Source organism: Ranitomeya variabilis, chromosome 3, assembly GCF_051348905.1.
Source record: "Ranitomeya variabilis isolate aRanVar5 chromosome 3, aRanVar5.hap1, whole genome shotgun sequence".
In the NCBI taxonomy this organism is placed as follows: domain Eukaryota; kingdom Metazoa; phylum Chordata; class Amphibia; order Anura; family Dendrobatidae; genus Ranitomeya; species Ranitomeya variabilis.
In genome coordinates this window covers 244,947,872-244,970,871 of record NC_135234.1, presented here as the reverse complement: position 1 = coordinate 244,970,871, position 23,000 = coordinate 244,947,872, and the positions used below count along the sequence as shown (strand labels likewise).

Here is a 23,000-nt window from a genome sequence, read left to right as displayed (position 1 = left end):
AGCTGCTCGGAGCCTGTTGGTTTACCAAACTTGATCTGAGGGGTGCTTATAACCTGATCTGTATTTGTAGAGGAGATGAGTGGAAGATGGCATTTAACACACCAGATGGTCACTAGGAGTATCTAGAAAAATATTTAGAATTGAGAGTCCTCAGTGGTTGATACCTTTAATGGCTAACTGAAAAGATGGTAACAGATTGCAAGCTCTCGAGACTACTCAGATCTCTTCATCTTCATTTTTCTATCTACTAGTTAACACTGTACAAAAATATATATCTTTCATATAGGAGTATCTAGTGACGCTTTTTGGGTTATGTAATGTGCCGGCTGTTTTTCTAAATTTTGTTAATGACATATTCAGCATATTCAGAGATATGGACATATTCAGAGAGTGGTCAATATGTTGTTGTCTATTTGGATGGCATCTTGGTTTATTCACCTGATAATTCACATATCCGACAGTACTGTACTCCAAAAACTCCTGGACAATTTTTTATTTGCTGAACTTGAAATTTTTTTTGTTGTTGAAGTAGTACATTTTCCGGGGTATATTTTGTCTGCTAAAGGCTTCCACATGGACCCCTCTAAAGTTCAACCCATTAATGAGTTGCTGCAACCAAAGTCTCTGAAAGCCTTGCAGTGTTTTCTTGGGATTGCAAACGATTATCGTAAATTTATTACAAAAATGGCCAAGTTTGCCGAACCATTCACTGACTTGACTAAGAAGGTGAAAGATGTGGTTAATCGGAAGCCTGAGGCAATTGATTGCCTTCTCTGAGTTAAAGAAATGTTTTTTGTCTGACCCTGTATTGGTTCAGCCCGATCTTGAGCGTCCTATTATTGTGGAGGTCAATACCTCTGAGGTTGGAGTTGGTGCAGTGTTATCGGAAGGTACCCCATCTCTCAGTCAACTTCATCCGTGCGCCTTCTTTTCATGAAAATTTTCATCTGCCAAGAGGAATTATGACATCAGTAATCGTGTATTGTTGGCAATTAACCCCTCTTCATAACCGGAGGCATTTTTGGTTTTGCGTTTTTGTTTTTTGCTCCTCTTATTCCCAGAGCCATAACTTTTTTTCCATCAATATGGCCATGTAGGGGCTTGTTTTTTGCGGGACGAGTTGTACTTCTTAACGACACCATTGGTTTTAACATATCGTGTACTGGAAAATGGGAAAAAAATTCAAAGTGCGGTGAAATTGAAAAAAAAATGCAATCTCACATTTGTTTTTTGTTTTGCTTTTTTACTACTTCACTAAATGCTAAAACTGACCTGCCATTATGATTCTCCAGGTCATTATGAGTTAATAGACGCCAAACATATCTAGGTTCTTTTTTATTTAAGTGGTGAAAAAAAATTCCAAACTTTGTTAAAAAAAAAAATTTAAAAAAATTGCACCATATTCCAATACCCATTAACCAAACCTGAGAAAAAACACTCGGAGTATATGTCCAATTTGAAAAAGTGTATAAATACATTTATTATTCCATAGAAAGATCATATACAAAATGTTGAGACAATCAATTAATACATAAAAAGTAGATACAACGAGGGGAACTGAAGAAAACACTGAAAAATGACCGGTGGCAGCCCCTAGAAAAATCTGCAAATATTACATCATAAAGTGCCAATAGTGCATGTCTTAGCAAGGATTTCTGGATCGGGTAGTACTGATTAAGCTAAATCCCACAGTGGGGTTAAAATCAGAGTGTAACACCCTAAATGCCAATCCCGGTTCCATAGACCTTACCCATCCTGTAGATTTCCAGGGGTCACCACTGACGCCCCAATGCGCGTTTCGACCCCTGACGAAGCCGATGGGTAAGGTCTATGGAAGCTCCCAGATATAGCTTAGCATTTCCCTGGCTAGGTGTGCGTCTTCTGCTCCTGTTTGGTTTAGTGTATTACTGCTCTAACCCCATCTTGTTTCTAGCTATAGTAATGGATCATGATTCGGTCATTGACGTGACCTCTCAGCTCTAACTCTACTTTTCAACATTCCTACCTCCAGACGGCAGCCCTTCCATGGCAGCATTCCACTGGGTCCTATTGTAAAACCAGATCACTGTATGGGGGTTAAAGGGTATTGGGATTTCTCTGGAGTCTGCCAAACAGACTGGCAAGTGCCAAGTCTGTCCGAGGCAGCCTGTGGCCTCAGGAATACATTACATTGTCTTAGGTCTGTTTTCCTGGATACATTATTGAACTATGTATCCCTCTTGTGCATAATAAGTACTTCTTTCTTTTGAGGAATATATTGGTGATCTATTAGTTACCTCCCCTCACCATACTTCTTCACTATTTTGGACTAATAATATCACATATATATATAGTTTTTATGTTGTTTTTTCTTGTCGGTGGGTCTGTTCTGCCCATTAGGGCAAAAGATGAGGTGAAAATTACGGTTGTCACTTTAATGAGCAGTAATACTTTGTTAGTGACGTCTAATGTGGTAATAGCATCATCTGGTGAAGTTTAATTGTATTACAAGTTCTTTTTCTCTAAAGCTGTCAATTCCATTGTGGGTGAAAAAAACCCAATGCATTTTGGGTAAGAAGGCCCTGCTGAAGAAGTCACTTTGTAAGAAGCAGTCTAGCAGAAAAGTTGCGCAAAACTTACTCCTGCATTATGTTACTAAAACTCCATTATCCTGGATAAAGTATATCTGGTAAGGGAACCATCCACACACACACACACACACACATTGATTCATATACATTGTTTGGGTAAATATTTATACTTTTCTTTGATTATTAGAAAATTAAATCTACCCATATATCTCTGCTAATTCAAAGCTAATACTAAATCCCAAAAAGTGTTACTAATAAAAGCAATAACACAGGGCATTGTATCTTATATAGAGGTTTCTGTGTGTTAAACAATCCTTAGTTTCTGAAAGTATAATAAGCTGGGCAGAACCAGTTTGAAAGGAATTTGACAGAATCCATTATTTACGATTTTGTTTTCCCCAATTTATATACAGGTGCATCTCACAAAATTAGAATATCATGAAAAAGTTAATTTATTTCAGTTCTTCAATACAAAAAGTGAAACTCATATTACATAGAGTCATTACAAACAGAGTGATCTATTTCAAGTGTAGGCTAGGTCCACATTGCATTAGGGCATTCCGTTTAACGGATCCGTTTCTAAGCAGCACTAACGCGATGTAACGGATTAGTTAACGCTCCCATAGACTTGAATTAGCATAACGCATGTCAAAATCGACATGTGCTAGCGATGGTCCGTTACTTTGGGACGCACCTTCGAACGCGGACTACCGCGTTTTCGGGTACATTACAGCGAACACACAGCGAACGAAAGTGATCACTGTGCATAGACCTCTATTGCTAACGCATGCCGATGCAATGCAACCATGCGTTAATGCATGCGTTAGCGGGATCACTAAAAAAGTCAATTTGGGACACATCGTTAGCGTATCCGTTTGACGGATCCGTTAAATGTAATGCCCTACCGCAATGTGGACCTAGCCTTAATGTTGAGGATTATGGCTTACAGCCAATGAAAACCCAAAAGTCGTTATCTCAGTAAATTAGAATACTTTATAACACCAGCTTGGAATAATAATTTTAAAATCCGAAATGTTGGCCTACTGAAATGTGTGTTCAGTAAATGCAGTCAATACTTGGTCGGGGCTCCTTTTGCATCAGTTACTGCATCAATGCGGTGTGAAATGGAGGTGACCAGTCTGTGGCACTGCTGAGGTGTTATGGAAGCTCAGGTTGCTTTGATAGCAGCCTTCAGCTCGTCTGCATTGTTGGGTCTGGTGACTCATATTCCTCTTGACAAGATCAGGCGAGTTTGCTGGCCAATCAAGCACAGTGATACTGTTGTTTTTAAACCAGGTATTGGTACTTTTGGCAGTGTGGACAGGTGCCAAGTCCTGCTGGAGAATGAAAGTTCCATCTCCAAAAAGCTTGTCAGCAGAGGGAAGCATGAAGTGCTCTAAAATTTCCAGGTAGCCGGCTGCACCGACTTTGGTATTGATAAAACCCAGTGGACCTAAACCAGCAGATGACATGGCTCCCCAAACCATCACTGATTGTGGAAACTTCACACTAGACCTCAAGAAGATTGGAATGTGTGCCTCTCCACTCTTCCTCTAGGCTCTGGGACCTTGATTTCCAAAGTCTACTGTGAAGTATCCACAATCATTGATGGTTTGGGGAGCCATGTCATCTGCTGGTGTAGGTCCACTGTGTTTTATCAAGACCAGGGGTGACAGTGAGACGAGCAGGAGTCTCGACGCGCGTTTTACCGCCTGCATGTGGCACCCATAATGTCTCAAGGTAATTCCATGCTATATTTACTTTTACTTGTAAACTATCTACCTGAGGCCCTTTTGTCCTCAACTGTCTAAATCTTAATCCTATAACTAGGCAGAGACCACAATTCAACCTTCTCTTGCCCTGTTCAATATATTTATAGGCTTACCTGCCCACAACTTATATATTTTGTAAAGTGTTTTTTCAGGCCTACCGGTCTGACAACTGTGTAACCTTTTGCAGACAATCTTTATTCATTTGTCTATCCCATGCGGCCATGCTATGTGAGACACATGTCTCTCTTTCTGGTGCATTATCTGTCATCCATAACTTTTGCTAGCACCGGTCCCTTTTGCTGTTATTTATATCTCATCTGAACATCTTTATGTTTTTGTCTGTCATTTAATGTGTGCAATAAAATGTATATTTATTTATTACAAAACCTCTTACTATTTATTTGGATCTTAATTATATACCACTCTTTAGCATGGTCTGAGAACTCGGTTAGGAATCCTTATATTAGAGATCCTCTTTTGTTTAGTTGTATAGGCTTAGGGGTGGGTCCCGTTTGGCCATGTGGACACTTTTTAATATGTTTAATATTTAATAGGTTAATAAGGGCAGAGAAGCACGTCTGCGCAGAAGCGCGATGTCAGGGAGACGATGTGGATGACATAGGGACGCGTCATCCACAAGAAGCAAGAAACAGGAGAACGGCGATCGTAAGAAGAAGGGAAGCGTCGGACCAAGAAGAGTGACACCCCTCGGACCGGACCACTCCACAGATGAGTATAAGAAAAGGCCTTTTCCTTATCTGAAAGGTGGCGGCCGTATCGCATATCAGTCAAACCTGGAGACACGTTTCCTTTAATATTTTACATATAAGGGTAGCTATTATTCCGGACACAATTTGTTGTTACATTTTATACACCAATATGCTATAATAATAATTTGTCCCTTGTCTAAGTATTACATGAACTTCAAGATGCCATTTTAATGAGATAAGCAATTTTATTCATTTCCTCTGTCATATTGAGGGGTAATTTTAAATATTTTCAAATAAAGATGTCAGTTTTTATATATAAAAGAGTATCTACTGGTCTGAACACCAAATTGTTATGGGTAAGATAACTGGGTCCTAGCATCTCCAAAATGGCAGGTTTTGTAGGATGTTCCCAGTATGCAGTGGCAGGACAACCAGTGAACCAGCAACAGAAACCAAAGCTCACTGATGAGTGAAAGTAAGGAAAGGTAGCCCATTTCATTTAACCCCAAGGAAAAGCTACTGTAGCCTAAAATGCTGTAAAAGGTAATGTTGACACAGTCATGGGGAAAGCAAAAGAATGGTCAACGGAACTACGGGAAAAGGTAGTTGAACTGTATAAAACAGGAAAGGAATACAAAAAGATATCCAAAGAATTGATACTGCCACTCAACAGCGTTCAAACTGTGATTAACATATGGAAAATCAGGGGCTATGTGAAAACAAAACCATGATCAGGTAGACCAACAAAAATTTTGTCCACAACTGCCAGGAAAATTGTTCAGGATGCAAAGAAAAACCGACAAATAACATCAGCTGAAATACTGGACTCTCTGAAAAGTAGCGGTGTGGCTGTTTCAAGATGCACAATAAGGAGGAACTTGAAGAAAAATGGGCTGCATGGTCGAGTTGCCAGAAGAAAGCCATTATTGCGCAAATGCCACAAAGTATCTCACCTACAATACGCAAAACAGCACAGAGACAAGCCTCAAAAACTTCTAGAACAAGGTAATTTGGAGTGCTGATACCAAAATTGAACTTTTTGGCCATAACCATAAATGTTACATTTGGAGAGAGGCCAACAAGGCCTATGATGAAAGGAACACCATTCCTACTGTGAAGTACGGAGGTGGATCACTGATGTTTTGGGATGTGTGAGCTACAAAGGCACAGGAAAATTGGTCAAAGTTCAAGGAAAGATGAATGCATATGTTATCAGCAAATACTGGAGGCAAATTTGCAATCATCTGCCCGGAAGCTGCGGATGGGACGTACTTGATGTTCCAACGATCCAAAACAAAAGGCCAAGTCGACCAGTCATTGGCTAGAGCACAACAAAGTGAAGGTCCTGGAGTGACCATCTCAGTCTCCTGACCTCAATATCATTGAGCCACTCTGGGGAGATCTCAAACGCGCAGTTCATGCTAGACAGCCCAGGAATTTCAGGAACTGGAGGCTTTTTGCCAAGAAGAGTAGGCAGCTTTACCATCTGAGAAAATAAAGAACATCATCCACAACTACCACAAAAGACTTCAAGCTGTCATTGATGTTAGAGGGGGCAATACACAGTATTAAGAAATGGGGTATGTGAACTTTCGATCAGGGTCATTTGGAGGTTTTGGGTTGTCATTATGATTTAAAAAATATAACACAGTAGTTTGACAATAAACGGCTTCACCCAACCACTAACTATAAGTGGAGAAAAAGTTTTGGTGTTATCATACCTACTGATAGGAAATTTAAATTGTGGGCCCCAAAAGTGACAGTAATGATAGTGTCTGTAAATAGCTGTGGAATGTGATGGTGCAATATAAGTAAAACAAATAAATAATAAATGTCTTTGTTATCTTAGAAAGAAATTCCACAGTGATGTTCTGTCGAAAAAAGGTATGCCGGCAGAGACATTATGATGCCTCTAGGCCAAGGGTCCCCAACTCACATTTGGCTTGTCTGCCCCGGATGTGTAGCTTGTGGTTATCTGCTAACCACAGAAAGAAGGGCTCCAAAATGTAACTTTTGCAAGCACAGTACCTCCAGTAGACGTTCAACATGGCATGTGCAGTTGGTAGGAGACATGCCTGTCATGCCGATGACCTCCTGAGAAGAGCAGCTCAGAAGAGCGAGCATGGCATGATAGACAAAAATGATGACCTGGAGAAGTGATTATACTGCCAGCGTGATAAGGTGCTGCAAGTGTGGTGGAAGTGCCCGATACAAGAATAGCACACAAATGTAAAGAGGAAAGCCCTGGATGCACGTCTCTGGGAAGGAGTGGAGAGCACAAGGTGTCAAAGTGATTACTTTGAGAGCGCTTTGGCTGTCATTAAGCAGAAAATTAGAGACTCTTGATGTGAATATTTTCAGGAAAGATGTTGCCACTTTTACGGGTTCTCACATAAAATTGTAAGAATTATCCCTTTTATTGCTGACTACAAAAGACAATGAGCTCTTCAAGTTTTCGTATTATTCCTCCAATATTTCTTTTTTTTGTAAATTCTTTATTTATGAATAAACACAGATACAGGAACCATAACACATAGTTTGACAAGTATACCGGAGATCAGTACTAAGATTTCAGAAACTACGTTGTTATAAGATGAGAAAAACGGATAAGCATAATAGAGAAGGGGAGGGGAAAAACAGAGTGGTAGGTTGAGGTTAGGGGTATTGTAGGATGGGGAAGGGAACGAGAAAACAAGGGGGAAAAGATCTAAGGGAAGAATAAAGGGAATTCAACTAGTATAACATGAATTGGTACAATAAATTTAGCCTTAGCCAAAAACAAGAAAATTGTATGAAAATACAACAAGCTCCATCCAAGAACCTCTTGGGCATACTATGCATTGCGAAGTGGGTTAAGTACCTCCACCTGCTCGCATCTCTTTCCAGGGTGCCCAAACCCTCATATATAAATCATGACTGTTCATTTCCCAACTAGATAATTCTTCGAGTCTCGAGATTTGGTCTCCCTTAGACAGCTATTCAGCCATGGTTGGAGGGGGAACATCTTTCCAGTGTAATGTAATTAAATGTTTAGCGGCACTTAATAGTAGTGGTAAAAGTCTATGTTTCTTAGGTCTGTAATTAATAGATGGGCAGGAAAGTAGAACTTCGGAAGCCAGTAAATTAGACTTAATCAATTTTAGTTTTTTAAGGGACTCGTTAATCTCCCCCCAAAATTTTAACAACTTTAGTACACTCCCAGAAAACATGAGTGTGATGTCCCAGAGAGCTATGACAACTCCTGCCAAACTGACTCCGTTAGGCCTGTTAGACGATAGTTCCTGTTGGCGCTAAGTGCCACCTAGTCAAAATCTTGTAGGAGTTTTCTTGAAGTAGTATGCATCGAGAGAATCCCCGTGCATTAGCTAGAATGTTAGAGGTTTGCGTCTCTTAAAATAACCCCATCTCTATTTCCCAGGAAAGAAGAAATGCAGGTTTGGATTGGGCGTTGGTGGAGTTGAGTTGAATGTAAACGCGGGAGACGCTTTTCATTTCGGGATGTAGGGTTTTAAACATGTCAAGCCATGACCAAACAGAACTCTGGGGAAACTTCTTTTTGAAGTTAAGGAGCGTACGTTTAATGTGTAGTTCTTGGAGAAAGTTTTTAGGTTGCGTTAGAGAATCTGGAGGCCAGGTCCCTCCATGAAGGATTCTATCTTTATAGAAGTTCTTTAAAGGCTCTTTGGGAAGTGAGGACCACAATCTATATGGGTCTCTATAGCTTGGATCTAATAAAAATGGTATAGAGCATATTGGAGCAAACACAGAGGGGAAGGAATCTAAGGGAAGTTCCTTGTTTAAAGAGTGCCTTATTTTAAGTGTTGTTAGAGTCACCTCATCCAATCTGAAATCGTTAGGAGGCTTAGCTAGTGACCATAGGTAAGGTATTCCCGTCGGCCCCAACAATGCTAAATCTACATTATCACAGTTACCCTTCTCGTAGCTATCTACTATCCTTAACCATCTGGATATGTGTACTGCTCGGAAACACAGGGCCGGATCAGGGACTCTCAGACCGCCATCCAATGCCGAGCAGGAGAGAAATCTATATGTAATTCTAGCTGGTTTCTGTTTCCAAATAAATTTAGATATTAGGTTTTTAAAAAAGGTTTGTGGAGCATTAATCGGAACCATGTTTAATGTGTATAAAATAATTGGCATAATGTAAGTCTTAAAGACGTTAATGCGTCCCAGCCAGGACAAAGTGGGCACATTGTATATTTTCAGCAAACCTTGTACCTTTTTGAATAAAGTGGGATAATTAGCTTGGAAGAGGTGGCTAGGATCTCTTGTAATATATATACCTAAATATTTTATTGAGTGCGTCGACCAAGAAAAGGGGCATTGAGAATATAACGTGGTGAGTCGTGAGTAGGGAAGGGAAATGTTTAAAGCTATAGATTTTGTGGTATTAAATTTTAAAATTGGATAAATGCCTGTATTGCTGAAAAATGTCTAGAATTGCCGGGAAGGCCTGGGAAGGGTTAGAAATAAAAAAAAAAAAAACAAGTCATCAGCAAAGGCTAAAGTTTTCAACTCCAACGAACCAATCTTTAAACCTCCGACTAGCGTTTCCTGGCGTATTTTTTGAATCAGTGTTTCTATAACCAAAATAAATAGAGATGGGGACAATGGGCATCCCTGTCTCGTACCATTTTGAATATTGAAGCTATTCGACAGGGTGCCGTTTACCCGTACCTTAGCCGTGGGTTGCGAGTAAAGGGAGAGAATTGCGCCAATAAATTGTGTTGGGAAGCCAAACTTAATCAAAGCTTGTTCCATAAAGCTCCAGCTCACCCTGTTGAATGCTTTCTCGGCGTCTGTTGACAGGAGGACTAAGGGGATCCCTTTATTCTTAGCGAATGTAATGAACTGAATAATTTTAGCAGAATTATCTTTACCTTCCCTTCCTTTCACGAATCCCACTTGATCTGAGTGGATCAATTTAGGTAAATAGGAGCTCAACCTAGTAGCTAAGATTTTTGCCCAGAGCTTGATGTCCGAGTTAGGGTACCGTCACACATTGAAATTTCCATCGCTACGACGTTACGATTCGTGACGTTCTAGCGATATCGTTACGATATCGCTGTGTCTGACACGCTACTGCGATCAGACACCCTGCTGAGAATCGTACGTCGTAGCAGATCGTTTGGAACTTTCTTTCGTCGCTTGATCACCCGCTGACATCGCTGGATCGTTGTGTGTGACAGCGATCCAGCGATGTCTTCGCTTGTAACCAGGGTAAACATTGGGTAACTAAGCGCAGGGCCGCGCTTAGTAACCCGATGTTTACCCTGGTTACAAGCGTAAACGTAAAAAAACAAACCGTACATGCTCACCCGTCGGTGTCCTTCAGGTCCCTTGCCGTCTGCTTCCTGCTCTGAGTGCCGGCCGGAAAGTGAGAGCAGAGCGCAGCGGTGCTGCGCTCTGCTCTCACTGTACGGCTGCACTCAGAGCAGGAAGCAGACGGCAAGGGACCTGAAGGACACCGACGGGTGAGTATGTACTGTTTGTTTTTTTACATTTACGCTGGTAACCAGGGTAAACATCGGGTTACTAAGCGCGGCCCTGCGCTTAGTTACCCGATGTTTACCCTGGTTACCCGGGGACTTCGGCATCGCTCCAGCGCCGTGATTGCAACATGTGACCGCAGTCTACGACGCTGGAGCGATGATTATACGACGCTGCGACGTCACGAATCGTGCCGTCGCAGCAATGAAAATTTCAATGTGTGACGGTACTATAAAGAAGGGAAATGGGTCTATAATTTGAACAGGCTGTAGGATCTTTACCTTCTTTATGGATTACAGAAATAAAGGCCTCTAAGGATTGCCTAGGTAATGATTGACCTTCTAGGAGTGAATTAAATAAGGATACTAAATGAGGCAGAAGTTGCTTAATGAATTTTTTGTAATAAATAATAGACAGTCCATCAGGGCCTGGGGCCTTCCCATTGGGAATCAATGTTAAAGTGTCCTGTATCTCTTTAGGGGAGATAGGTGCTAGTAATCTCTGATGACCTTCCTCAGAGATTTTGGGTAGCATAAGGGGTGCGAGAAAATCATTTATTTTGGTGAGAATTTCAGGTGGGTCCCCTAAATGTGGCGATGTAGGTAAATTATAAAGGCCTTCGTATAAAGATCGAAACTCTTCTGCAATGTCAGGAGTCCTATATTTATGCGACTTATCAGTTGATACGATGTGATTTATAAATCTCCGTTCATTGCGTTTTTTAAGTAATGAAGTCATTAATTTACTGCCTCTATTACCATGTAGATAAAATTTGTGTTGGCTCCCCATGTAGATTTTAGCAGACTGTATGTTAAGAAGGTTTTTTAGAGTACTTCTTAAATCAAATAACTCATTTTGTATTACCTTGCTTTGGGATTTTTTATGGATCTTCTCCAGGATGTTAATTTGGTGTATAATTGATATTATATGTTTTGATCTTTCTTTTTTGACGAATGCACCCAGGGCTATGAATTCACCCCTCATAAAGGCTTTATGCGTTTCCCATATGATGGCCGTTGAGGGTCCAGAATTGGAATTTTCCTGGAAAAAGCAATTAAGCGTGTCCGCTAGTTTAGTTGTCTGAATATCCGAATCTAACAAAGTCTCGTTTAGGGACCAAGTCATTGTCCATCTGGGCAGGGAAACAATGCTCATTTCTAGAAAGATGGGGGCATTGTCTGACAAAGTTATGTTGTCGATAATAGCCGATTTAATAAATTGAAGGCTAGACATCTGGGTTAGAAGGTAATCAATTCTGTGATAAGTGTTGTGGGGGGGGGGGGGGGGTGAGTAAAAGGTGTAGTCTCTATCTGCGGGGTGTAAAGTCCTCCAAGTATCAATTAGGTTTAATGACTGTAGGGAGAGGTGTAGTTTTCTGAGGACTTTCTGGGACAGATGAGTCTTCCCTGATGAGGTGTCTAAAAACGGATTAAGAGGGAGGTTGAAGTCGCCTCCCACCACTGTTACTCCCTCCGCGAACAATTTCAGAGTTTGTAATGTTTTACATAGCCAGCTTATTTGATCACGGTTTGGAGCGTAGAGGTTACAGAAAGTTACTTTGGTATTAGCAATAAGACCTTTGAGAATAATGAATCTACCTTCAAAATCTGACAGAGAATCTTTTAGTGTAAAAGGTACATTTTTACTTATGATTATGCTAACTCCTCTGGAAGAAGAAGTACCCGTGCTGTTGAACCAGTGAGGGAAGTAGGATCTGGACATGTCTGGGACTCTGTTATGTTTGAAATGTGTTTCTTGTAGGAAGGCAATGCTTGTCTTTTTAGAATGTAGGAATCTCAGGATTTGACTTCTTTTGTTTGGGGATCGTATGCCTTTAACATTGTATGAGGCCAAAATTATGTTGGCCAAGGAATTATGCTTAGCCATAGCTGGGTAGATGAAGAAGCTCGGTAGGCTCTTGAGAAAGTACTATACCTGTACCAAATCAGATAGAACAAGGGAACATACATAAACTTGGGGAAAAAAACGGGAATACATATATACAAACAAACTGCCCATCTGCCGCAGAGGTGGGGGCCAGGGAGTCCTCCCATAGCAGATAGGGTGGGTGCAATCTCATGCACGAGCGGCGATCTGCCAATAAAAAGAACAATGCACTAACATCCAAAAACATTATATAACTGTTACAAAATATAACCACAACGGTAGAAGACAAAAGTGGTGCATATGTTTATCAAGACAATGATATGGGTAGTAAGAAGCTCACGGGGGAAGCTTTATTTTTAACTCCCGTTTTCCCCTGTCTGGGGGACGCCATTTTCTTGACCGGAGTCCAGTCACCATGTTCTCCTGAAATAGCTCTCAAGGGGGTAGGTGAATGTGGATCAATGTCCATGGGGAGCCAAGAGGGAATCTCCAGAGGAGTAAGATGAAAAGTCTCCCACACTCCAGGGAGATCGTCAGGGCTTCTAACAATGACCTGCTTACCACCACCATGGATGGCCAGGCCAAAAGGAAAGAGCCACCTATAGAGGATTTTTTTGGAGCATAGGGAGTCAAGCAGAGGTCTCAGGACCCTACGTTTCATCAGGGTGGATGAAGCCAGATCTTGGAATAACTGTATAGGGGAACCCTCATAACAGAGCAATTTTTTTATCCCTGGAAGCTGTCATTACGGCAGCAGTGTCTAGATAGTTCAGCAATCCACAGATAACATCTCTCGGTGGGTCCGTGGACCTAGGTTTTGGTCTCAGAGACCTGTGGACCCTTTCAATGATTTGATAGCATTTTTCTTGTGGTAGCAACAAAGCAAAAATCTCTCTCTCTCTCTGGTAGCCTTCTCGAGAATCTCGTGAGACACACTTTCGGGCAATCCCTTGATTCTAATGTTCTTTCTCCGGCTCCGATTCTCCTGATCTTCAAGCGCAAGAGCTGCGCTGTTAAGCTGATGTCTGGAATTCCAGATTCCTCCAATATTTCTGTAACGGCTTTCTTTTGCAGATACTACCTATTTTCTGTTTTGTTGCATTCTCTCCTGTTTTCTCTCTACTGTAGACAGCCCTAAAGGGTTAAATGCAAATGCTAACCTAAATTGAAAAGTGCTGTAGAATAAACAAGTTTACATAACTACGTACTGAATTTGATGTAGGATATCCGCTGCATACCTGCATATGGATTGTGTTGAGAATTTCGTTATATACCTTACATTGCAAGAGCATTAGACTCCCTCTGTCACACCATTGGGGCTTCTGTGATGCCATTGTGGTTTGCTATGGATGACATGGGCCTAAGGAAGGTCCCAGGTCTGCCATCGTATGTTGATGCATTTTAGGTTGCCGGTAAGGTTATATTAAGAAAAAGTAAAAGCACTACAGTGTATTATATAAGTGCTCAAACATACACTTAGTCAAGTCCCATATTGGGAATATAGGAATAAAAAAAGAACAAAAACATTTGAGGAAAAATACGTTCGCACTGACAAACTACAAATTACCTTCTTGGAAGCTCTAGTATGAGTAAAGAAAAAAAGATATGGCTCTCAGTTCATTGATAAATGTGAACAATTAAATAAAATATTTTATTGTGCAAAAGTAAATAAACCCCACCATAAATTTAGCATCCCTGTATTGATACTGACAAACTATTTTTTAGCCATCTCCTTCCCCCCCAATGAAGAATTAGATATTTTTCTTCTATTACATGTACCCCAAAATACTCCGCAAGATCTTTATGAAAAAGGCTAATGAATGGCTGAATATTACGCTAAAATCAGGTATGAAAGACGCAGGTGCCTAGTGCAGCTATATAACATACACAGTAGAAAACACTTACTAGGTTGCTTTCCAGGTACAGCGCAATATAATGATACAATTGAGTATGCAGTAATTATACATACGGTATATGTAAACTAATAATAGCAGCATGGTGTCCATAAAGCAGATGAAAACACCACAAGGTTGACTTGGTGGGGAGGAAAGGGAATGCAATAGCTGAGAAGGGTTAATCCAGTGCAATTCTGCCATCAGTAAGTAAATGGTCTAGTATTAATACTACCCTTAGCCAAGTGACCTGGCAGATATATATAGAATTATTTATTTCAAACCACCATGTTACTTTTTAGCTTTTGCAGTTTGGGGGCCTCTGTTAAGCTTTGTCCTTCTAAAAGCTTCAGCTGAGGGGACTCCAAAGTCAGTGTGACAAAGGTGACTTTCAGGATGCTGCGGTTAGTATTTATCATGGTACCTCGGTGGGGTTATTTCCGGCATCAGTGCTTTCTTCCATGTGTTGCAGGCTGATAATCACAGATTTCGCCTGCATGGGTTATTGCATAACGGTTTTCCAGCATAAGCTCAGTGCCATAAATGCATGGCCTTTAGTCTGAGCTGTGAGTCCAGTACATTCATAGATAACAGTAAAAATGAGTTGAATGATTATTTTCTCGCCTAGATGTGTTCTAGAATTACAACATGTAGGGGTTGGAATTCGGATCAAATCACAGTTCTTGGCTATAAAATTGCCCATGTATCATCAGCAAAACAACAACAAAGTTAGTCAGGCTTTCCCTGCAGGAACAGCAAGACCCCTTCACCATTAGTCACTTGACTTTATAATCTATCAACCAAAGAAGGATAAATAGGGGGAGCAAACGGAGAACTCGTCCAGGGCCCCATCCACCAAAGGGCTTCCAGCGAGACCTTACTCTGCTGCTGTTTCAGGGGCTGTGTGTGTATAGAACATGCAATGTGTGTGTAACATAGAAACTGTGTGTATATATAACAACATATCTCTGTGCAGCAACATTTGTAACATTGTGTGTGTAGCATGTAGAGTGTGTATATGTGTAATATATGAGTAACAAAATGTCTGAGTGTAGCAATGAGTGTTTTCTAACATTTAGTTTGTATGTAGCACTTGGTGTCAAACATGAAGTGTGTGTGGGTAGCATGAAGTATTTGTAACCTACAGAGTGTGTGTAGCATGCCGTCCATGTACACACACTGCATGCTACACATATATATGCACCCACACACCATATTAAAGACGCACTCTATGCTACACACACACAGCATATTACACATGCACTCTATGCTACATTCAGTGAGTGTATGTGTTCCACAGTGTCCGTATAGCATGAATATTATGTAACACACAGTGTGTGTGCGCAAGTATGCAACATACCGTGTGTCAGTGTCATTATACTAATAGTGGTTGCAGACAACGCGGCTGCAATGGGGCCCGTGAGCTGGGGTGACTGGAGGATAAACAGGAACACCCTTCCCCTCTCGGCATCACTATTTCAATGGTATCTGCATACTTTTATGCAGGTACAGTTAAATTCAGTGGTAGAACAGGGAGCCTGCTCCACCAACCTGCCTGTGCGTCTGACTCTGAGCTCAGCATTCGTAGCATCGTACTGTGCTGGGGGCACTTTGGGGTTCTAGCTCCTCAATACATGTCTCTCTCCCTGTATTAAAAGTTGGAAGGTATGCCCCTTTTGTGATGGCGCCTATGTGCCGTGACATGCCTACTCATCTGTGTTCTAACATTCAGGCTATGTGCACACGTTGCGGATTAGCCTTAGGAATTTCTGGTGCGGATTCTGCCTCTCCTGGCAGAAAATCCAGCTGCGGATTTGTCGCGTTTTTTGTGCGTTTTTGATGTGGTTTTTTTTGCGGATTTGCTGCGTTTTTTACCCCTGCGGATTTCTATAATGGAATGGGTACAAAAACGCTGCAGATGCGCAAAAAAAGAAGTGACATGCTACTTCTTTTAATCCGCAGCGTTTCCGCACTGGATTTTCCGCAACATGTGCACAGGTTTTTTTTCCTCTCATTGATTTACATATTACTGTAAATCAATTGCGGATCTGCAGCGTTTCTGCGCTGCAAAAAACGCTGCTGATCCGCAGAGAATCCGCAACGTGTGCACATAGCCTCAGAGTGTATGTAAAATACAGTGTGTGTGTGTTTGTGTAACTTGCAATTGGGTCTGTAATTACATTCTGGTTGTGGTTGTTCTGGTTTAAATGTATAACATATTGATAAATTATTATAGCTCATCGAACTGCAACTTTTTTTTTTACTGAATTATATACTTGTATTTATATTTTTAAGTTGTATTATATATATTTTAATATATACATATTATATGTTTTAATATATATATAATATACTTGAATCAAATCATCCAATTTACCCCTCAGTAAGTATATTGCATGTGTCATTTTTCACTATGCAAGAACTTATGACTTTTCTTATCTCTTTACTCATTTTAGAACTCTGAGTAATTATATAGATCATCTTTTCCCTTGCTGTTCTTGTGTTTCATTTATTTTTAAATGTCTGGCATGTTCTATGGCTTTTTTGGTCAATAAAGAAATCAATATCATCTTCACATGTGCCTCTTGTACACTTTTTAGGTATATATAACTTTGTTCAGGACCAAACTTTGTCTAAAATTAAAAAGAAAAGAAAGTCCACCAAAATCCATGCAGTGATCAAGGAGGTTTCTCTGAAATGCGTTTGCAGATCATACAAAAGATTAAAAATAGCAAAAAGGTCATTTACTTTGCAATTAAGAAACTTTTTATACCTATTAAAATCAGGATGCTGGATTTTCTTTCCGTTTTTGTGTTTTTCTCTTGTCGTAGTCCAAGTTTCAGTGCATTGGACCTCACTGAGTCCGAGATCGGGACTACAGGTGAGGTCACTTTCTGCTTCAATTTGTTTGCCTAAAACCAGCAGTAAATCCAATTCTGATTATCACATCCACATCCCCAAAGATCAGCCGTTTGCAGCGCTGGCAGAAGCCGGATGGAACACCTATATGTGACACTGTTTGGTTGCAGCTACCGCGAGCTGCAGATCAGCTCCTATTCCAATAACGGCAGGCTGCACCATACACGTTCTAAATTGCACTTTCTTCATGATGGACTTTACCCTGACAATGTTGTTGGACTGAAGAAATGTTACTGTACCTCTTTTTAACTTCACTAAAAACACAAGTTGACTGTGGTGTACGTTTAAAATCAGACTCACCGAAGTATGGTGTTCCTCTCTGGTGTCGCCGCTTGTACAAATAGCAGCAAGAACACATGAAGCAGCAAATGAGTGTGACAATCACCACGAAGAAGAGAACGACAGCAAAGCCAATTCCGGCAATCGTCTTCGGGCTACTGGGGAAGAAAATCTTGTTAGTTTGGAATCTCAGAATGCAGGAAAAGTTCATATAAAAGCAGAATTATTGAGATTACACAGTTAGAACTAACATGTGACAACCAACAACATCATTGTAGATGAAAAATAGAATATGTGACTAGGAGTACAATACAATGCAGTATTCTTTAGGCAGAGCTTTACACAAGTACAAACACAGCAGGCCTTCATTAGACTCCCAGCTGGCATGACCACCACTCCGACAACACCGCATGAATGTGCTGTGGGGATTATGGTTTTGCAAAAGGCTCCCCCAACCAGTGAGAACCTGCAGTCACTATAGACTGCGACATCTAAGATGTTACACTACTGCGATTGCGCTAGCTTTGCCCCAGCAGATACAGGTGGGTTCTGTAATAGGGTATGATCACACTAGTGCAGATATCAGGCAATGACACTAGGCTCAAACTTTGTCAGAGTCTGATCTGAGTGTCATCTAAGCGTGATCCCGTTCTCATGCATGAGACAATCACAGCACAGGTGTGGAGAAGATGGAGAACTTAAAGGGGTAGTCCTATCTCAAAGATCAATATGTACTAGGTGTAATAATAATAATTAATAATAATAATTTTATTTATATAGCGCCAACATATTCCGCAGCGCTTTAAAGGGGATTTGTACAGACAATAGATATTACAGCATAACAAAAATCAGTTCAAAATAGATACCAATGTAATAATATTATTAGTAATTACCTCCAATTAGATATTCTGTATAGGTTTTTTTTTTAGCGTTTTGCTTACCCCATGTGTAGGGCATCACAGTCACTCAGGTATCCATGGTTACAGCCACTATGGTGTTCCTGGCCGCACTTGCACAGTTAGTAAGGAGTTTAGTTTTATCACTGGCCGGGTTCACGGGAGCACGCATAGTTAGAGCCTGCGCATTAGCTCCCTGCCCGACACTTCACTCTTGCACTGCATATTATCAATGGCTGGGTTCAATGCGCCCTGACTGCATAACCGTCCTGTCTGGAAGCTCTATATGATTACATCCAAACCATTATTAGAAATCTGGATTGATGCTTAGAGAAATGTATAGTTGAATTGTTATGCAACTAACCCTCAGTGCAGTGGGCGGGCAGAGCACTTATAGCTCTGCGGTCTCTCTTCCCTACTCCCTGCCTGCCTCTAGTCAGTGATTGAAAGGTCACTTTTCTATCAGGGACCTGCTTCTCCTGCTCGAGATCTAGTGCAAGCACCATCATTCCCGCTGTAGTTGCATGCACAGCAACGTCCTGATGAAGGCACAACTTGCATGGTTTGCGGATTGGGCCAGACATGGATCATATACTTCACTCCTACTGCTCGCTCCCACACCGGTCGTCTATATAAAGAGAGAAGTCAGTGTCTAGCGTAATCTACAAACTATGCAGATTGTGCCAAACAGTGATGGTCTTCTTCACTAGGAACTTCACGATCGGTGAATGGCAGTGCTTGATCTAGATCTCAAGCCTGAGACGTGGGTCACTCAATCAGAAGTCACCTGTCAATCACTGACAGGAAGCAAGCGGCAGATGGGGAATAGAGAAGACAGGAAGCAGAGCTGTAAGTGCTCTGCCCGCCCACTGCACTTGCAGCTCATTTGCATAACAATTCAACAATACATTTCTCTAAAATGTAAACCCAGATTTCTAAAATAAACTTATTGATGTAATCAGCATTACAGCACCTTACATAGACGGTAATAGTTTGGAGTACAAAAACTTGAAGACAGAATAGTTCAGATTTGTACCCTTTTAAACATCTGAAAAGCAAACATCCTGAATTGTAATAGTACTTTATTGGTCATCTCTGAAGAGCTGTTTTGATATGGAATTAAGGTAGCATTTTCGTTCACATATTTGGCCTAAAGAAGATACCAATTTCGTACTGAAACACATATCTACTGATTACTAATAAAGGAATATTACAAATCCAGACTTCTGGACTCTACTTGTCAGTTGTGAATGTATCCTGGATTTTTGTTCAGTACCCGTCTATCCAGCGTTGGTGAACGTCTTTACATCTACCCAATGGGAGGATCTGGAGCTAACTATACAATTATTACATTATAATATTAGAGTTATGCCAGCTTTTCTGAAAAACAGATAGCTGAGCGTTTTTTACCTTCTACATACCATCATATTCTTTTTTATGTTAGGATATCTACACTGGACGGTGAAGAGTTTATAGCGTTTTTTCTTTCATTTTTTCTTTATTCACCAAATATTTTTTGCATCATTATAAATGATTTCATTTGATTTTTATAACCCAAAAATGACTTGCTTGACTGTCAGGGACAGCACTTTAAATTGTTTGCAGACTCCTCATTTTCTTACATATAAGTTAGGTTATGCAGAATAACACAGATCATTATCCAATTACTTTTGAACCCCCCCCAAAAAGAGTTGGTAACTTAAGAAAATTATTAGTAATTTTAGAGCCAATAATTTGATTTACCATAGATAAAAATACCATTATAGCAAAGCCGAGCCCATTATTTATCAACTTTTATTACACTGCAGTAGACACCCAAAATAATAGCTTGTTCAAAGTTTACATACAGTACTTATGGACCCAACTGCGTATAAAAAGGTGTTACGAAGAATACCCCAAAAACTCACCTTATAAAAAGACAGCTCTTTTGCATCCTCTCCGTGATCAATTTACTAGGGTCGATACAACAATATCTGTGCTCACAGTTCCCACAACAAAAGGTACCAAATCTACAATCAAACTTGGGACGCCAATATCCTCCAGGGTCGTGGTATCCAATGCAGTCTTCATCTCCCAAAACTAAAAAAGAATAAAATCTACGTATTAATTTTAGAATAATCACAATAAAGGGCTTTGCATAATGTTATGAATGAAGCATCATAACTGTAATCTTTTTAGTTATCAGTTTTTAAAAAGGAGCCTTCTAAATGCTTCTGAACAGAAAGTAGATAACTCGGCACTAGTGACTGCGGTGCTTATCCGTTAGTAAAGCAGCCAGATCCAGAACTGCAGCAGGCTTATAGACAGGTGTACAGTGCTCAGCTAAAAACAGTCACAAAGCACTGCAGACAGAAGAATAAGAAAAGCGACACGCACCAAGTCAATGAAAATAGAATCTTTTTATTCCATATTTCAGGACAAGGACAGGGGATGCAGGGAGTTCAGAGAGGTACACGGAGAAGGATGTGTATCACGGATGCTTCGCGTTGTTCTACTGCTTCTACAGGTCCAGGACCTTATAAATGCTTTTACACCCCCAACCCAAAACCATTAATATGATTGTGCAGCCCTTTAAAAGGTAAGCTATGGAATCCCTTTGACCCCAAAGCACTGCTCCAGCAGCCAGAAATCACATTTTGAAGTTGTGTCAGGAAGTGCACTGGGCCGTGAAGATGCACTAGCTTCTCAGCCTCACAGTGTATTTCCCTACCTAGAAGCACCCTCCCCTGGCTGAGTGACGGGACAATGCTGTGGTACATGGCCACTGATCTGGCAAGGATGAACCTGGAAGTGCATCGTCACACCCCAATGCACTTCCAGAGACAACTCCAGGATGCAATCTCTCGCTCCTGGAAGTACAGGGAACAATGAGGTTTGTAAATGTTCCTATCTCAATATTGCAATCTTTAAGATATCTGTTTGCTATCAGTAAATATCAATATTTATGTTCCAAGGTTCTGTCACAATGTAGGCCCAGTAAATGGCAGCACAAGGCATATAAATTACGCAGCCAGTCTCCCATAGAAGCAATTGCCAGGACTCCAGCTGTGTAATATCTGCAATCTGAAGAGGGAAGGGACATTGATATTACGCAGTGCACTGTATACATGAAGTAAGGCTATTTTCACACTAGCGTCGTGCACTGCACGTCGCTATGCGTCGTTTTGTAGAAAAAAAACGCATCCTGCAAAAGTGCTTGCAGGATGCGTTTTTTCTCCATAGACTTGCATTAGCGACGCATTGACACACGTCGCAACCGTCGTGCAACGGTTGCGTCGGACCGTCGTCACCAAAAACGTTGCATGTAACGTTTTTTGGTGCATCGTGTCCGCCATTTCCGACCGCGCATGTGCGACCGGAACTCCGCCCCCGCCTCCCCTCACAATGGGGCAGCGGATGCGTTGAAAAACAGCATCCGCTGCCCCCGTTGTGCGGCGCTTTCACTGCCTGCGTTGGTACGTCGCAACGACGCAATTCGTCGTGCGTCGTACGATGCTAGTGTGAAAGTAGCCTAAGTGCACCCTCTGTCAAACTCCAACTCCTCCACCACTGTATATATACAGTACAGACCAAAAGTTTGGACACACCTTCTCATTTAAAGATTTTTCTGTATTTTCATGACTATGAAAATTGTACATTCACACTGAAGGCATTAAAACTGTGAATTAACACATGTGGAATTATATACTTAACAAAAAAGTGTGAAACAACTGAAATTATGTCTTATATTCTAGGTTCTTCAAAGGAGCCACCTTTTGCTTTGATGACTGCTTTGCACACTCTTGGCATTCTCTTGATGAGCTTCAAGAGGTACTATATGATTAGTTTTATAAGATGGAAATCTTGCTGTCTTGTTACATGTATAGAGCAGTAAATAGCTTTATTTTTGAGCTGCCTAGCTGTCTTCACTTTGTCTATACTTGCTCATTGTAAATCTATGATACTAAGAACTAGACTGTCACAGACCGACATAAAGTGCTCATATAGATGCCAGTTTTTTCCGCACAAGTTCTTTCTGTGTTTTTTATAAACAGAAAGTGTATCTAGTATAGTCTATTAGGCTGTTCGCATGTCAGATTTTTTTGTGGCCCGAGTGGTCTGCACAAAATTGTGGGGACATGTAAAATATTAATCCAAGTGTTGGAACAAAATCGGCAATACAATTCTACCGGTAATTGAAAAACTTGGACAGCACTCGGATTCCATCTGCCCTGTGTTTTCACTGACTGCCAGACAGGAGAGGATAACAATCTTTGACTGAATTTATTTATTTACTAGCTGTACTACCCGGCTTCGCCCGGGTTAATGACTGCTGTTAGCAAAATAGAATGTGTTAACAAAAATTTATTCTGCACACAAAAACCACAAAACAAATAGATAGAAATGTAATTATTAAAAGGCAAAAACTAAGCAAATAGAAGCATTTCACAACATATATTAGCTTTGTTATACTGAGAATGTCTTTGTTGCCTATATTAACCAATCAGAGCTCAGGTTAATTAACTGTAGCAAAATAGAAGCTGAGCTGTGATTGGTTGCTATTGGCAGCCTGATAAATCCCCAG

General features: G+C 40.7%; 1 protein-coding gene across 4 annotated transcripts in view; it reads right to left on the bottom strand.

Annotated features, from left to right (window-relative positions):
* The window catches only part of SHISA4 (shisa family member 4), a 91,584-nt gene that overhangs the window by 35,785 nt on the left and 32,799 nt on the right, over positions 1 to 23,000 (bottom strand). For 2 of the 4 annotated variants that reach the window (XM_077295330.1, XM_077295331.1), the window contains exons 2-3: positions 20,344 to 20,515; positions 17,562 to 17,695 (exon numbers count right to left, since the gene is read on the bottom strand). In XM_077295330.1, coding sequence (XP_077151445.1) covers positions 17,562 to 17,695; positions 20,344 to 20,515 — 306 coding nt within the window. Of the gene's footprint in view, positions 1 to 17,561; positions 17,699 to 20,343; positions 20,516 to 23,000 lie in introns of all 4 variants that reach the window. The other 2 variants (XM_077295328.1, XM_077295329.1) reach the window with 1 other exon arrangement.